The 17,959-nt window shown below is 37.1% G+C and overlaps 1 protein-coding gene across 1 annotated transcript; it reads left to right on the top strand.

Annotated features, from left to right (window-relative positions):
• The first annotated feature begins 2,700 nt into the window (after positions 1–2,700).
• On the top strand, positions 2,701–7,070 carry LOC116257956 (heparanase-like protein 1). Its single transcript, XM_031634983.2, has 10 exons — positions 2,701–3,055; positions 3,295–3,519; positions 3,617–3,653; positions 4,142–4,325; positions 4,824–4,972; positions 5,053–5,286; positions 5,368–5,557; positions 5,753–5,878; positions 5,981–6,080; positions 6,458–7,070. Exons 1-10 carry the CDS (start codon positions 3,050–3,052, stop codon positions 6,848–6,850), a joined length of 1,644 nt encoding a protein of 547 aa, XP_031490843.1. The 5' UTR covers positions 2,701–3,049; the 3' UTR covers positions 6,851–7,070.
• Positions 7,071–17,959: the final 10,889 nt, after the last annotated feature.

Genomic DNA, 17,959 nt, shown 5'->3' with positions numbered 1-17,959 from the left:
ATTGTTGGCGCTCTTCAATACTCTACTGTGACTCGTCCAGACATCTCTTATGCTGTCAACAAAGTTTGTCAATACATGCATCATCCTACTGATGCCCATTGGGATGCTGTAAAGAGAATCCTAAGATATTTGAAGCACACTATTGATTATGGCATTGTTATTAGACCTAGTTCAGTTTTAAATGTTAATGCTTACAGTGATGCAGATTGGGCAGGATGTCTTGATGATAGACGCTCTACAGGTGGATATGCAGTGTTTATTGGATCCAATCTAGTTTCATGGAGTGCTAAAAAGCAGTCAGTTGTCTCTCGTTCTAGCACTGAGGCTGAGTATCGATCCATTGCCAACACTACTGCTGAAATCATGTGGTTACAATTTTTATTAAAAGAACTTTGTGTTGATCAATCACAACCTCCCATATTATGGTGCGACAACATCGGCGCAGCCTATCTTGCAGCTCATCCTGTGTATCATAGTCGCAGCAAACACATAGAGATTGACCTTCATTTTGTTCGAGAAAAATTGGCTAAAGGAGATTTGAAAATTCAGTACATCTCTTCCAAAGATCAGGTTGCTGATATTTTAACTAAGCCACTTAGTAAGCAGCACCATTATCAAATAATTAACAAGCTCAATCTCATTGTTGGAGCATTGAGCTTGCGGGGGGATGTTAACAGAAACACCAAGAAGGCTCTCAATGTGTATTACTTGGGAGATGAAAAGTCATATCTCTTGAGAGATGAAAAGTCATGTCTGTTGGAAGATGAAAAGTCATGTCCCTTAGGGAATGAAAAGACATGTCTCTTGAGAGATGAAAAGTCATGTCTCTTGAGGGATGAAAAGTCATGTATGTTGAAAGATGAAAAGTCATGTCTCTTGGGAACTAGAGACCCCTTATGTAACTCCTCTATATAAATGAGCCTCTCCACCAAAAGAAGGCAAGCAAGAAATGATAGACTAGTGGACGTAGGCCTATTGGCTGAACCACTTTAAAAATTTTTGTCCCTTTAATTATTTCTTCATTTTGATTTCTTACAGTTGAGAATTTAATTGTACCACCTGTCAAAAAGCCAATGCTTCGACCCTTCTCTCCAAGATACCATGTATATTTTTGGTGTTTTAAGGTGATGCCTTCGTTATACTTAACTTGCATCCCTCTCCTGCTTCTCTATCTTCTTTTGTAGTATAAAGAGTTGACGCCTACCAGCCCTCACTCCATCCATTACGCTATCCCTTTCGAGGTTGGTAATTCATTATTAATTGGAGCTATAGACTAAATTCTTAAATAAAAAATTGTTTGTAGTACCAAGCTAGGCACAGGTCCAACCACATTAGTGCCTACTGCATGCTTGAGTCGGTTACCTTGACAAAAAAATTCCCGACTCTACCATTGAGCTAGCTCCAGCTCAAGCTTCGCCATGCAGTTTTATTGAAATGTCAAATGTTATGTGCATTTACACGAAGTTATTTAATTTTCTGTGGACCTCCTCATATTAATATATGGTGTGGGGGAAACACACAAACAAATGCAAATGCTAACAAATGAATGTACAAATTAGATTTGTTAAGGAGCAAAATTAACACTTCTATATATATGGAAAGTTGAAAGGTCATAAAGTCATATCCACACACCACACATCAAATTTCGATAATTTTCTTGACATCTACAGGAAAAGATACTTGGACTAGCATAAATAATATGATGTCCAATGTTACTGATACGAGAATCGAACATAAACCTTCGCCGCCAAAGAATGCACTCATTGATCCGTCTATATCGATTGATTTTAAAGTATTTTTCTTCTAAATCTACGAATAGTAGTGTTTATTATCATGTCTGGGAATAAGGTGCTAATTCGGCCAACTGGGGCTGTTCTGGTTATTCAAAACCGCCTTGGGCTTGAAGGGACAGTGAAAGCCTTCTGGTTTTATTCTTTTTGAGGAGTTGATTTGATCCCTCACATGAAGAATACACTTAGTTAACTAAGGAAGTATTCATTTTGGCGACGACTTTTGGCTATTTAGGTACGAACTTTACTTTTTTGAAATGAAATCAAAGCGGTGGCTTTTATTTTTATATAAAAATTGAAAACTAAACGCGCTTTTATTACCTCAAAAGGATAATGTTAAAAGCCTAAACTTTGTTGTATTTTAACATAGATATCAACTTCTAATCCAATGGGTTGTGGCACGAACGCAATGGGTTGTGCTAGAGCGGTTACCTTTTAAAAGAACTTGTCTTTAGATCTAGACTTGTGTTATGTTTTAATGTGTCTTTTTCTGAACTGTGATAGGTTTCAAAGCATGATTTGTGAACCTTGAAGGTAGAGAGTACAGGGAAAGGCAGTGGAATGAACCCCTAACCTTTTCTTTAAAAAAAAAAAAAGAATTAAAGCTTCTTTCTAAACGTTGTCAACAAAAGTAAGGTTTGTATCAGTAAAATCAGAAATAATGAGCTCAGATTCTAATTATAGATCAATATAGCACGCTCAATGAAAAGTTTCTGTGTATTTTAGCAAGTTTAGAGGCGGAAGGTGAGAGCCTAAAACTATGTTGATCTCTTTACTGCTTCGGTCGGAAGAAAAAGCTTTTTCAAAATTCAAGTTCTGCCCATTTAATTCGTGGTCAATGATTGTTCAACCGACATTTCTAAGAGGCATCCGCAGCAAAACAAATAAAAGTAATCTGGAAAAATAATCTTTTTAACCGAGAAAAAGAAAAGCAGGCCACGGCAGAATCGCTTTGGCGGAGGAAAAAGGTATCTAGTAGCCTGAAGCAATATCGAATTTGCCAGCTAAAGCTTCCACTCCAGTTTGGTGGAGGTCTCACCGAACACGGACCCCAAGATATGGACGTACGCGCTCGATCTTCAGCCAGAGGTGGTTTTGTCTGTCAGCATGTTCGATGCCGAATGATGAGGAAGCTCACTGTGTCAGAAGTTGGTGGCTTCTGATTTTAACTGGTGATTTATTTAAGGTCACCCAGAAATATTTGAAGAGAAAACTGCTTCATTCTGGGCTGCTTGGATCTAGATCTTCATCAGTTTCATATGGAGGTAGAATTTGTTCTAAAAGATATGAGTTTTTCAGCTTGGAGTTTTTATCATTTTGCCTTTTGAAGCTTAACTTTCTGTTTGCTTCGCCCCAAACGACGTCCTTTTTTTTGGCTTATAGTTTCCCATTTTTTGTGTTTGTTTTTTGTTTTTCATGAAGTTCGTTTTGGGAGTTGAGTTGTTTCATTTTGCGGGTTGGTAATTTCGAGGGTCGATTGACTCATGAGACTGTTCTCCTGCAGCCGTTTTTAAGATTACAGAGAAAGTTGTGGATTTTTCTGCCATTTTTGGTGTGTTCCTGGTTGGGTTTAGCTCAGGACATTGAGGATGCAAGTGTTAGAGTGAGAGGAACAAGCATCATTGCTGAGACAGATGATAATTTCATTTGTGCGACACTTGATTGGTGGCCTCCTGACAAATGCAACTACGGTAACTGTCCATGGGGAGAAGCTTCTGTCCTTAATCTGGTAATAATTGTGGATCATTTCTTCCTATTTGGTGTACAATTAAATTGAAGTTCACACTTGGATGCTTAATCTCTTCTCCTTTTATGTTTTCTTGCAGGATCTGAACCATCCTCTTCTTGCAAATGCTATGAAAGGTATGTTGTTCAGTGTTAGTTGTGTACCCTGTGTCCTTTTATAGTTCGGTATACGGAACAAATTACAAATGTGCTGATATCTTAATTTGATTTACTATAGATTCTGTTAAGTATGTTACTTTATCATATACTTGCACGTATGACATGTCTACATTTCGATTATGTTAAAGTTAATCTCCTTTTCTTTCTTTCTGTCATCTTAAACGTGCACTGTGAATCAGGTCGATTCTTCTTCCTTCATGGTAAATTGGATCTTTCTTGTCCACTATAATGATGATAATGTCTGAACTAAGTCTGCCACATTGCCATAGGTTTCCTTGTGGTTTCTCATGAATGCAGAAACATGGTTATACTCGATAAAGCATGGCTGTATTATCATGATGCACTGTATTGCTTCAGCAGTTTAAGTTTGGGATTTTCTTATTAGCAACTGTTTGTCACCACGCTGATGACATTAGTAATCTGTTGATCGCATTATTGAAACCCAGCTTTTGGTAATCTGAGAATAAGGATTGGAGGTACCTTGCAAGACCAAGTCGTGTATGATGTAGGGGGCCTGGAATACCCATGCTTGCCCTTCCAGAAGGAGGATGGTGGATTATTTGGATTCTCCAAAGGTTGCCTAAAGATGGAAAGGTGGGATGAACTCAACCAATTGTTCGGCAAGACAGGGTGAGCTGAAATGTTGCTTTGCTTTCCTCCTTCTAGGGTACTTCTAGTTTTGCTTTTGATGAGTTGCTGTAGTCTGTAGAGATTAACTGTTGTATCTATGGCAGAAAATCAACCAAGTCCTATTCCTCATATTGAATGTTCGTGAATTTACCTCATTCCCCAGGAAGTTTACAGCTGTTTGTCGCAGGAGTCATTGAAGAAGTGCATTGTATAGCGGCATAGGCTCTCACTCTGGACCCGTATCTTTTGTTTTTTGATCTTTATTTGGGACAAAATTTTTAAAATTCAGCAGTCGCAAGCCTAAGCATATCATGAATACAGATGATGAAGAATCTTCCAAAGTGAAAAGGCAAACAGCCATACTTGTCACATAGGAACTCTGCTTCTTTTTCATTTTCTTTAGATTCATACTCTTTTAACTATCTGCTGCTTTGATCTCTCCGCCTGTTAATTCTAGCAACTCCTTTTCTCACTGAGACATTTGATTCCATGTTTAAGGGCCATCGTAACTTTTGGTCTGAATGCACTCCATGGAAGACATCAAGTTTCCAAAAGTGTATGGGGAGGCCCCTGGAACTATACCAATGCTTATGACTTCATAAAATACACTCGGACCAAAGGATACAAGGTTGATTCATGGGAGTTTGGTATGGAAGATTCTTTTCCTTTTTTTTTTTTTGATTTCTTCTGCATTTTCATTGCTTGTTCAATTTTTGCATCTTGGCAGGAAATGAGTTGAGTGGAAGTGGTGTAGGAGCAAGAGTGAATGCAAAGCAGTATGCAGAAGACTTGATAAATCTTAAGTCTCTACTTACTCAATTGTATAAAGATTCCTTTCCACAACCATTACTTCTAGCACCTGGGGGATTCTTTGACCAACCTTGGTATACTCAACTTCTTCATGATTCAGGACCAAAAATTGTTGATGCTTTGACACATCACATTTATAACCTTGGTGCAGGTGATTTGCAATGACACTAGTACAAGTTTATATAATATAGGTGGTCTTAACATTGTTTTCTTCCACTAATCCTTGTTTCAGGAGTTGATCCTAACCTTGTCAGTAGGATACTGGATCCTGCCCATTCAGACTCTTTTGCCAAAACATTTGTCAATCTTCAACTTGTGATACAAAATTCTGGTCCATGGGCATCTGCTTGGGTCGGAGAAGCAGGTGGTGCCTACAACAGTGGAGGAAAGCTCATTTCTGATACTTTTGTCAATAGTTTCTGGTACTCTCTCTCTCTGTTAATGAGGATCGGCACTGGTGTATTTGCTTACCTTTGCATTGCACCTATTTCTCACATCCTTTTTCTGCAAATATATTATGTATACTGCTGTGTGCTTATTACATATTTTGCTTCTTGTGTACCTGCTCCCTTGAGGATTTTGCTTGTTACAATAACACATTCTTTTGATGTTGGTAGGTATTTAGATCAGCTAGGCATGGCATCCATGTATAACACCAAGGTTTATTGCAGACAGACTTTGATAGGTGGCTATTACAGTCTCCTCAATACATCCACATTTATACCAAATCCTGATTACTACAGGTAGGAGAGGGCATCTTTTACATTAAATATCATTTCTGTTTAATAAGAGGGTTCTGTGATCTATGATGATGATTTTTCTTTGTTGGCTCAAATTTTCTTCAGTGCACTTTTATGGCATCAATTGATGGGAAAGGGTGTCCTTGCTACCAAAGTGATGGGTTCACAGTACCTGCGTGCTTATGCCCATTGTTCAAGAGAGGAGGTAAGAGATATTCCTAGCTAAATTATCTTAGTACAGAAATTCTTTTGCTTCACTTGCCACCCTATCTATTTGAGTTATAGGGGTGAATAATGCGGTACAGTGGAAATGACCATCCAGCATGTTCTAAATTCTGATTAGTTCCTGGTCTACAGATTATGCAAATTTGGCAGATGAAACACTAATTGGCAGTTGAAATTAGCTTCTTTTCTTTTCTCATTCTCAATGCATTTCACCCAAGCCCAAATCACATATTGCCTTAACTATCAAACCCATGGATACAGGGAAATTATGAAGAATGCTGCTGCCCTGCAGTCTGTAGGATAATGAATTTCACTTCTATTACCCTTTTATTTCTTCGTCTACATTTTCCATGGCAGGCTGGAATCACTGTACTTCTTATCAACCTGAGCAACACTACAACATTCTCGGTGAGTGTGGAGAATGACATGAACCTTAACTTGCATTTTGGAGGGAAATTTCACAAGGAAGGTTCTATCATTCATAGCCTGAAGAAGAAGTTCGCATGGGTTGGAAAGTTAGCTTCGAATGGTAGTGAACAGAGATACGAGTACCATTTGGCACCAAAAGATGGATATTTGAGAAGCCAAACTATGCTCCTAAATGGGAGACCATTGGAGCTCACTGACACTGGAGAAATCCCCTCTTTTGAACCCATCCTGGTGAACGCATTTTCAAAGATAATGATTGCTCCATTGTCCATTGCCTTCATTACATTACCAAACTTTGAGGCAGCAGCAGCTTGTTCTTGAGAAAATCTTGAGAACTTTTGATGCAGATATCTGGTAAGAGAAAGACTTGTTCTTCATGTGGTTCTTCCCAGGATGCTGCAAGCCATTTCATCCATTGTTGTGTGGTAGTTTTTTATAGGTCTAAAATATGTCTTCATTATTGAAATTGTTTAAGTTTTTCCTTTAGAATCTTGTAAACAATAAACAATTGAGACAATAAAGTCAAATGAAATTGAATGCACCTATTGCAAGTCCAATTCGATACAGGTTGAAGTTTTCGTGTTGGATTCTTGGTGAAACTAGAAGTTTGGAAGATACTCCAGTATGCCTCTACATCTTGCATAGTTTTGATTGTTATTAGCAGAAAAATGTAAACATACACCCCATCTCCTTGTAGTCATGTCCACACGAAGTCGCTATAAGCTGTTGACGATGAATGACTGGGTCAGTGGACCGAAAAACCAACTTGATGTTGTCTCTTTTAAGACCTATTACACATTCACATTACAAAACCAACATTCAACCAGGGGCGGAGGAAAGTGTGGGCAATTGCCCACACGGAACCGCAAAAAATAATTACTTTTATATTGACATTTCAGGGCAGTTTTTCTCATTTATAGGATATGTTGATGCTCCTTAAAAATTTAAAATTTATTACTATTGCTCCGTATTCAGAAATTTTTGGCTTCGCCCCTGCATTCAACATGTTCATATTGGAAGCTTAGCTTGGTTAAAGTGGTTCAAAATCCAGGTAACATGGTCTTACTTGTTTGTAGCATCATCTTTAGTCTCAAGCTAAGGTGGCACATCAGCGAGGTGTATCAAGGAACCTAATTAAATTATTAGGTGATGCAAACAGTGTTAGTCTAACCAGGTAACATGGTCTTACTTGTTTGTTCTGTAAAACAGTGTTAGTCTAACCACACAGTCACGCACACTGTCTTTCGGTGAAAGCCCAGCCTTCACTAAACAGGGTGATTCAATATCGTAGTTTAATCCCTGCTCAAATTTATGCAAGTTTAATGTGGGGTGGTTAACCTACCTGAGATCGCAACCCAACCTGTTGACTGGGTCCATCTAAGTGACCGGCTAACATGACTCCAGACTCAAGACCAACTAAGAGACCGACAGACCCTAACTGACCCAGTGTCTAACAGGCACAAGACATAGTCAACCACTTCTCTCTGTATTGCCTCTTTGTCTATTTATATTCTTTTTCTGTAAAACAGGCACCATTTCTCTGTGTACTGCCTCTTTTATCTATTTATATTCTTTTCTGTAAAACAGGCACCAGGCATGGTCGGTCATTGTGTACCCCTAATGATCCTACAAAGGCAGATGCACAACACTAGCTTTCTTTGGCTAATGAAGTTTGATTAATTTACAAATAAGCACTTAATTTTTGGTGAAATAACAATAGATGCTCAAGTTTCCAAAGTTTTTCATTTACCCTGTTGAAGTAAGAAATGCAACAATTAAAAGAAAACTTCTTGTGTGATTTAAACTATTGTTTGAATCCGTGAAGTCTTCCCTCAAAGATTCAGCGAGGATGTGGCTCTAATTGATCACGTAATTATTCTGAATTAGATCAACCAGTACAATCCATTCTTGAGAATGAAATTCTGATCAGTCCACAGGTAACGAATGAGTCAAAGTAACACAATCTCGGATGTTCTTGTTGAAACGTTCTATAGTTCTCAGCGCCTGAAATGCAATACAGATTGGACAGGCTGGTGACACTGTCCAGAGTCTTTTCTGTGCTATCATAGAGGGAGTAATACCAAATGCTTGGCACCTCTAGTCCCAGCCTTCGGACATCCAACGGATTTAATCTTGATGGTAAAATAAAAATCATCTTGTTTTCTTGTGAAATTTTATATCATCAAATCTTTTATTCTCAAGAAGATCCAACCCTAGTTGAATGTAGAGTAGAATTCACCAATGAAACCAAGATTAAGCATATACCAATTATATAGTCCCGTTCAAATATAAAATGTGACTCTACTTTTTGTAATATTATGACACAATTGAAAGTTAAGATAACATATTCCAAAGTGTATCTCTAGTGTGACTAATGCAACGCAGTCATGGTCCGAAGTCTGGAATATCTTAGCGACCTGAGTTTGTATCCCAAATTTAACTCTGAAAATAAGCATGATTCTCCTCTTTTCTTTCGTAAAGCAACCAAGGCAATAGTAAAAGAGTAAGGGCATTTTAGACGATTCCGGCTAGAAAAGGAAAAACAATTAAAGGATAAAAATAATTGAGAAAAAGGGAAACTCCCAATGGCTCGCAGATTCAAAAACGACGCCGATTAGAAAAACGTAGCCGTTGGCCGAGCGCTCCGAACTTGCCTCCCCGTCTTTTTCTTCGTTTCTCGACAAAAATCCTCAACCCAAGCCAAAAGGAATCCCGCTGATCCTCTTCCGACCGGAATATCTCGTTCCGCCCAGCACCACCTTTTCTCTGGCTTTATTCCGGCCACTTCTGGTGAAGAACCAGCGAAGGAAAAGCCTGCCAACAAGATGATGACACCATCGAAGGGAAGGCAAACCTCCAGCACCTCTGTCGATGGAACGCGCAGGATTTCAGAGAACTCGAATCCTAATATCTCTCCTGACTACCACTTCAACAAATCCGGCAGCTCGCCCTCTGTTTCCGCCAAGGTGACGCCGTCGTCTACTTTTGTAAACGCCCTCTGTGCTGCCTCCCAAAAAATCATGCAAAGAAAGTTCGTGGTCGCCAAGAAGAATGCAAAAGCTTACGTAGTAGGTATGCTTTGCGAATGTGGAGAAAAGAAGATGTAAATTCAAAGAAGTGCCGATGTGTCGCCTATGAAAGCCTCCGGAATTCTCAGGAGTTCTTTCGGCATCGGGAGATTGAAAAAGAGGAGGATGCACCAAACAATCCAGAGGAATCAAGCATCCCGATCGCTCAAGTGGAAAACCAAGAGCAGAACGCCGAGAATCCAACCGAAGCCAAAGAGGATAGTCCGAGGAGATTGAGAACGGAGATTCTTGAGCAGGCACTCAACAGCATGCCGGAGCAGGGATCGGGAAGAGTCAGGCATTTGGTAAAAGCTTTTGAGAGCCTTTTTTTCCTTTCCCCAGCACGATGACGCGGACCAAAAAGGCAAAAAAAAACAAGAAAAGTCATGAAATGGGCATTGCCCGGTTTGCTACCTCCTGGTGCGGGAGAAGCTTCATCTTCGTTCCATTTTGTGAAAAAATATATCAGCACAAGAAGGAAAAGAACAGAAATCATTGTCATGGAAGTGACCGAATTTTGGACTTCCTGCAGTCTGCAGCCAGCTCACGACAATTCATACCTCCGTCCTTAGTTTAAAAGGCTTCTGACTGGTCACTCTTACGCTTTGTTTGAGAAAGGAAGGGATTGTTTGGGAAAGGAAGGGATGAAAAGGGAGGGAATGAGAAAGGGAGGGAATGAGAAGAGAAAGAAAATGAATGGAAAGAGTCGATTAAAAAGTTTGTTTGGACAGAAAGGAATGAAATAAAAAAAAAAACACATGGATTTAGAAAAGAGAGAAAGAAAAGAAGAGGTAGTGTGGGAATAAAAAACTCTTCCACTTACCTTTCTTTCATTTCATTCCCAATCCGTCCGATTTAGGAGGGAAGGGATTTACACTAGACAATCCATCTCTTTCCTTTCTTTTCCTTTCCCTCCTTTTGCAGCCAAACACCTTTTGCTCATTTCTCTCCATTTCCCTCCTTTTTAATTAGCCAACCAAACATAGGAGGGATTGTTTAATCCCTCCCTTTCCCTCCTACCAAACAGGCCCTTAGTTGCTTATTCCAGCTTATTCCTCTCACTTTGCCTGCAGAATCTGTGCTCTCTACCATGGGAAAACAAACTCAAATTAGTTAACAAGTAAGTCACTGAAAGCATATACTAAAGTAAAAATTCAAGAGAGATCAAATAACGCCCATGTTTCTTCTGCTCCTTCCGCTGGATGTTCTGCTTCCTAATCTGTAAATAAAAGAAACAACACCAATGAAATTAAGAGGTAAGAAACAAGAAAACTACAAAAAAAATACAATTACTGTACCTACCTTCCCTCGCTGGTGTCGATAGAGGCGAAAAGAATGGAATTCGTCCTAGAATTTAGTCTATTAAAGAAAAACTCGAACGATGAGGAAACTGCCAATGGCTTAAACGAAGATTAACCTTCTGCCGCACCAGGAGGTAGCAAGGCCGGGCAATGCCCATTTCATGACTTTGCTTGGTTTTTTGTTTTCTTGGTCCGCATCATTAAAGAAAAACAAAAGAAGAGAATAGGAATTAACGTGGTTCAGCTCTGATTGAGCTTATGTCCACGATCAGAAGGCACTCAGACAGATTTTATTGATGAGAAGATGATTACAATGCTGGAGTCGAGTCCCTTTTTTATAGGCAAAACAATTATGTGTTATCATAGGCAAGATTATTCTTGCCTAGATTATATGAAATCTCCATCTGATCCTATGATTGTAGCCTTTTCATATTTTCTGATTTTTCTTCCTTTCTCATACAATCTTCTGTTAACAGTTTCATGCATTTTTCTAATTTCTGGTTGTCGTTGTTCTCTCTCGCTGATTCATTTTCTTTATCCTCTTTACTCATTCTGTTAACATTCCCCCTCAAACCGAGCCGCTGCTGGAGGCCGAGTTTGTTCTTGAGAAGATTAAAGATGCGCTTTGATAAGCTTTTGATAAAAAGATCGGCGACTTGATTGTTGGTTGAAATGTACTTGGTCTCAAGTTGTTTTTGAGCGACTCTTTCTCTTACATAATGAAAATCAATTTGAATGTGCTTGCTTCGGTTATGAAACATTGGATTTGCCGTCATATAAAGAGAGCTCTTATTATCACAATGTAAAAATGGAATGTTCATAATCTGTAATCCAATGTTCTTCATTAAGAATTGCATCCATGTAAGTTCTGTTGTTGTCGATGCCATGGCTCTATATTCAGCTTCGGTACTAGATCTTGCTACACTATGTTGCTTCTTTGCACTCCAAGATACACAATTAGCTCCAAGAAAAACACAAAATCCTATGGTGGATCTCCTAGTTTGAGAACATCCTACCCAATCTGAATCTGAAAAAGCATATAAATCAAAAGTGTTTTGCATCAATATGTGTAGTCCTATGTGTATTGATCCTTTGATGTACCTTAGAATTCTTTTGACCATTTGATAGTGAATCTGAAAAGGCTCATGCATAAACTGACTAACATAATTGACATCAAAAGAGATGTCTGGTCGCGTGAGAGTCAAGTATTGCAAAGACCAACCATCTGCCTGTAGAGAGTAGGATTGTCAAATTTCATTTCATCACCTTTATACTGAGGCATTTTCGAACTCATTGCCGTGGTACTTGGTTTGCAATCTTCCATTTTTGCTTTCTCAAGAATGTCTTTAGCATACTTGGTTTGACGCAAGAGAATCCCTTGTTCTGTCCAGGTCACTTTCACTCCTAAAAAATAACTCAATCTGCTAAGATCTTTGACATAAAACTCCTTGCAAAAGTTATTAATAAAACTTTGCAAAGATATGGAACAATTTCCAGTTAAGATAATGTCATCAATGTACACAAGGAGCACAAGAGTACTAGAGTTTTGATGCAAAGTAATCATAGACGGATCAGCCATGCTAGTTGTGAAACCATAATCAAGAAGAAAACTGCTTAATCTAGCATACCACGCACGTAACGCCTGTTTTAGACCATAAATAGCTCGCTGCTATTTACAAACATGGCTTGGTTTTGTTTTATCTTCATACCTGGGAGGTTGTCTCATGTATACATCTTCATGAATGGCACCATGAAGAAATGCATTCTTCGATCTTTTGGATTCAAACTCATATGAATTCAGACACTTATTTGAAAAAAGATTCAATGGTATGTCCTGCACGTATAAGGAGAGAAATGCTTCATTTTCGGGGGCCAAACATATTGTTTTGTTTTCATTTGGATCTAGTGAGTAAAAACAGCGTGCCAAATTCACACATGATCTCATATTCCAGCTCGGGTCAACAGAACTTTGACTTCCGCCACTTTGTTTTATCAATCCCAACAATTTCGCTGAAAGCGTGAAGGTGGTACTTAATTTGCTTTGGCTCATAATTTTGAATGGCTTAAGAAAAAGGGTAAACGACTTCTAAGAGAATGGGTTAGGTAGGATTGTTGGAACCTTTTATGAGGGGCCATGGATCCAAAGGGCTCGGTCTCTAAGAGACAACTAGACTCTTAAAATAATGAAAGATTAATAAGTTCAATTTGTTCACGCCATCATCATTAGCATCAATATCATTTTAAACAACATCATCTTTCAATTCATCATCAAGCTTTGAAAGACACTTGAATAATAAAGAGTTGTCTTTATCACATTGTGATTCCTAACATTTTTCAAACCAGCTTCTTTCTTCATTAAATTTTACATTTGTAGAAATTATTACTTATCTTTTATTAAATCATAACACTTATAGCCTTTTTGAGTTTTAGAGCAACCAATGAAAGCACATGAGTTTTACAGCAACCTATGAAAGTATGTTCAACCTATGAAAATATAGCACTCTTATACCCATAATATGTTTATGTTTTCTTTCAGAAAATTCACTTTGTTAGAGTGCTATTGGACAGGATTTTTTGACAAATTGTACCAAAGTTCTTCAAACAACTTAACTCATTTGAAACCAATTTCTCACTAGAATCGATTTTACAAATTTTCAATTTAGCAACAGCTTATGTTCTCATTAAGTTTAGAAGCTTTTAAAGATCTCAAATACTTCATATTTCAATCTTATATCCAACAATATCTGGTAGAATCATTAATGAAGATTACATAATAAAACAATTCACCTTTTTACACAATAGGAGGTGGTCTTCATACATCTAAATGAACCAGCTGAAAGGGCAAAGCGGTAATGAAACTTCTTTTTCTAAAAAAAAAAAGATTTCAACTTTTCATGTATATAGTCATTAAACTTGAATTCTCAATATAAAGCTTTTAGGTAGGGCCCATCAAGGATAATTTTCTAATATTGGGATGTCATAGCCTTTTTATGCCAAACTTTGATGTCAACATTTTTTAAAAAATTGCCAAAACCTTTTTTGGAGATACATAAATTATTCATATAGTAAAATATATTTTTCTAAAACCTTTCTTTCTCACAGTTTGGTGATCCTGCACTCAATATTTACTTGTTGGGAAAACTATGTCAAATTCAAGGTCCAAAAATTGTGATAGGAAAGTAAATTAAGATTAAAATTTGTAACGTAGCTAATTCTGGGCATTTAAGTTTTTGTTTTTCACCATATTCTTTTTCAAATTTTCAATCTCTTCAACTTTGAAAGATGTTCCATCAAATTTGACATCTTTTTGGTCCAAACTTAGTAAAAAGGAATACATTTGGTGTCATATGAAATGAAGCACCAGAATCTATGAGTCAATAAATCATATCATAAGTAGTAAAGGTAGATGCCAATGTTGCTAGTTAATAACATAAAACAGATCCAAACGAAGTTCCTAAGTTAGACTCCTTAATTATAGGTTGAAGAGCAATCATTATTTTATTCAATGTTGAGGTGATCAAAGCTAGATCACACCCTTCATTTTGAATGCTTGCAACTTTCTTATCTGCTTGATCACATTGACTTACATTATTTTGATCATTTTGAATTTATGCTTTCCTTGATTAATGTCTCCTCCATAATTTTGGTCATTGCTATTCCCTTTAAGCATGAAAGATTTGGGTTTTATGTGACCAAGTTCATGACAAATATAACAAGTAAGTTTATACGCTCTTATTTTGATTCTTAAAATGAGGGGTTCTAGAGGTTCTAATATGATTTTCAAGCTATCCCTTTATCTTTTTCTTGTTTGGATACAAACACATTATTTTCTATTTTATATAAATTCATTCTAGTCCCTTCTCTCCTTTGATTTGCAAGAAGTTCATGGATGAGTAGAGTAGAAACTATAGACAATAATGTCGACCTAATTTTTTTAGATTCGGGTCTTAATTATTAATAAATTGAAAAATATTTAAATTCATCAACTTCTTCTCTCCTTATCTTATGACATTTGTTGTTCATCAATAGTTTTGGATTGAGTTGATCTAATTCATTCCAAACACTAGATATCTTCATATACTTATTTCTTGCACTCTTATCTCATTGTTCGATGCTTTGGGCTTCTCAAATCAATAGATATTTTCTATCCATGCCTTTTGGAGTAAACAACACTTAAGATATTCTCATACTTGTTGTCTCATAGTATATGAGATTTTGGTAATCTGCAACTTAGTAGTACTATAAATCCATTAATTCTTGAATTATTGGCTTTCCAATTGTCCAACTTTTTCTAATATTCATTCATAGCATTTTATCTTTCTACTCCATCTAATTCTTTCTCAATCTCATTTTCTAACTTGGTTAATTTAAGGCTTTCTTTTTCTATTGAAATCTTGGATTCTTTAATCAAAGTTGTTGTCAAATCTTCCATCAATGTTGTTTGATTAAGTTGAGAAGAATTTGGAGTGAGAGATTACACTTGCACAGATTGAATAGCTCTCAAAACATTAAACAACTCTTTATTTTCTATAGCTGGAATTTCACCAAACAGTTGGTGAACAGAAATAAAACTGAAATTATGCATGTACAGAAACAAGTGTCTTCATGAAAATCAGCAGGAAAAGGTTTCCAGCCTTGATCGGAATATTTGGTCTACCTGCGTAGGTTTGTTCTCGCACAAACTGAAATAGGACTCTAATGATTATAGGGAGACGGAAGCCTAGCTTGCTACAGAGCTTTTTGTTGGTGAATGGCCGGCAGTTCTTGCTCAGGATGTGTGCATCCAATTTTTGTTTCGCAAGAAAGGTAACAAAAATGTAATGGTTTATGGCATCAAAAAGGGCGACAGTGACATCACAAGCTTCATCTCAGTTTTGTGGCAGGTCTTTTACAAAGAGGCTTTCACTGTTTTGATTAGTTTCTTACAGCACTCTGGTCTCGGTCATACTGTGAGGTTTGTTGTTGTCTCGAGTGATAGATCATGACTACACTAGATAGACAAACGATTTGAAGGCAGGGAATGCAGACGACAAGGCTGGGATCTTTTTCTAACCATGAATCATCATGAATCGTAGAATTAGCTTTGTTCCAACTAACCCCACCTCTGATATTATTTGCTATATTCAAAAATCTGTAGTAACTTGCTTTTTTGTATGTTTTGTATAGCATTTTTTTTATCAATAAAAAGGATGGAGGCATAACCTCTAGCAGGGCTGAGTTTCCGAATTAGAGCCTTTTATATTCATATCAGCTTCAGCTTTAACTAACATGGGTTTATGTTAAAGATTTAAAAAATGTCAGTTTATTATCTCTAAATTTTTTTAAGAAAAAACAAAAATTAGCCCTTAGGAAAATTGTCTTAAAATTTGAGATAGATTCATAGAATACTATGTTACCGAGTTTTATGAATCTGATCTATTTTTTTTGGACAGGTGCATTGGATGGTAACAAATTGTTACTAGTGCTAACGGCCTCTAAAATTCTAAATATCAATTTATAAAAAATGTAAAACATTCTTAAGTTTTCTCATATCATGAAAATACTCAAGTTTGAAAATTATATCTGCATGCTTGATTTAGAAACAGATTTTCAAAAAAATACACCTCGTTTATAACAGTGTGCTTTTACCATAGGTGGCGATGGTTAAATAATATTGTGTAAGAGACTTAACTACCGACATCATGTTTCTAGGGTTATGTCATGTAGGTGCAATTTTGGAAAACCTGTCAAAAACTTAGGAATGTGTTTGAAAATCTTTCAAATCTTGGGCATCTTGTCAAATTGCTTTAAAATTGAGGGTGTGGCTAGCACCTTTTAAAACTTAAACCATGTTACTTAAAATTTTCATACAAACTGTTATGCATGAGTTTAAGATTTTGTAAAAGCTAAGCATATGTTTAACAATTTATACAAGGACTATATATTTTAAGTGCACACAATCTATTTACCCCCGAGTTGGTATTTTCATTGACTTTGAACCGAACCCAATGCCGTTGCGTATGTTAGTCATCAATTATTCCATCAAACGTTCATGTAAGGTAAACTACCATACACTTTATGGTTTCCCAAATTTGACAAGTTTTCTTCATATACAATACATATCTTCAAAATAATATCTGATTCTAAAGGGCACTTTAGAGTTTCGATTTTTAAAGGCACCAGTATAAAAATGAAAAAAAATATTTGAAGGTGTCAATAAATAAATAAGCACTTTGTGTAGGTCTATGTGGGCAATTGACCACACAATACCACACTTCCTTGTCTAGTGGTTGCAACGTTGCTGAGCAACTGACCACACAACTGCAAAAAATTAAAAAATGGTAGATGAGAGGGGGAGGAGGGAAATACTCCAAAGAAGCCAAAGCCCCTCCCTCTTTTCCCCTACTTTTGGGTTCAATGCTGCTTCAAAACCTGAATAAAGAATGAGATACCTGACAACTTGAGGGTCAGGCATCCACCATTTGCAATCCAAAGAAATAACATCCATGAAAAAAATGTAAAAAAAAATTGACAAAAAAAGGTTGAAGGAAGGCAGTCCCAATTGACTTTCAAACAAGGTTGTTTAGGTACTAGCAACAGAGTCCTCCAGTATTGCACCTTTCAACACAAATGAATCTCCTAAACAAAAAGACTCGTAGTGTTCAGGATTTTTTGGCTCAGGAGCAAGTTGAGATATTGGCATGGGTCTGGCATGAGCATAGTATGTTCCTGGACCTGGGTCTAACTTCACCGCAATGGAATTTTTGAAGGGCTGTTGCAAGCACTTGCCCAAACCAGTCACATTGTAGCTCCGCTACTAATACAAACATAGCATTTTTAGTATTATAACTCTTGTCCGTTTTCATAAACCTTCCGGTCTAACTTTGAGAGCTCATGGCAAGACTTGATTGCTTACTTCTCTGTAGATGAGATGATTTTGGGTAAGTCATATAATCATCTGAAATTTGATCCTGAGACAAATTGGATAAGACTGTTGCTAACGACAATAAAACATATATTTAGAAATGGTTGAGGGTTGAGGTATCAACTTTAGTTTTAATATGATTTTTTTAACCATTTAG

This window comes from Nymphaea colorata, chromosome 7 (genome assembly GCF_008831285.2).
Source record: "Nymphaea colorata isolate Beijing-Zhang1983 chromosome 7, ASM883128v2, whole genome shotgun sequence".
Lineage (NCBI taxonomy): Eukaryota > Viridiplantae > Streptophyta > Magnoliopsida > Nymphaeales > Nymphaeaceae > Nymphaea > Nymphaea colorata.
Note: the sequence above shows the minus strand (reverse complement) of the source record. Positions and strands in the feature narration are given on the sequence as shown.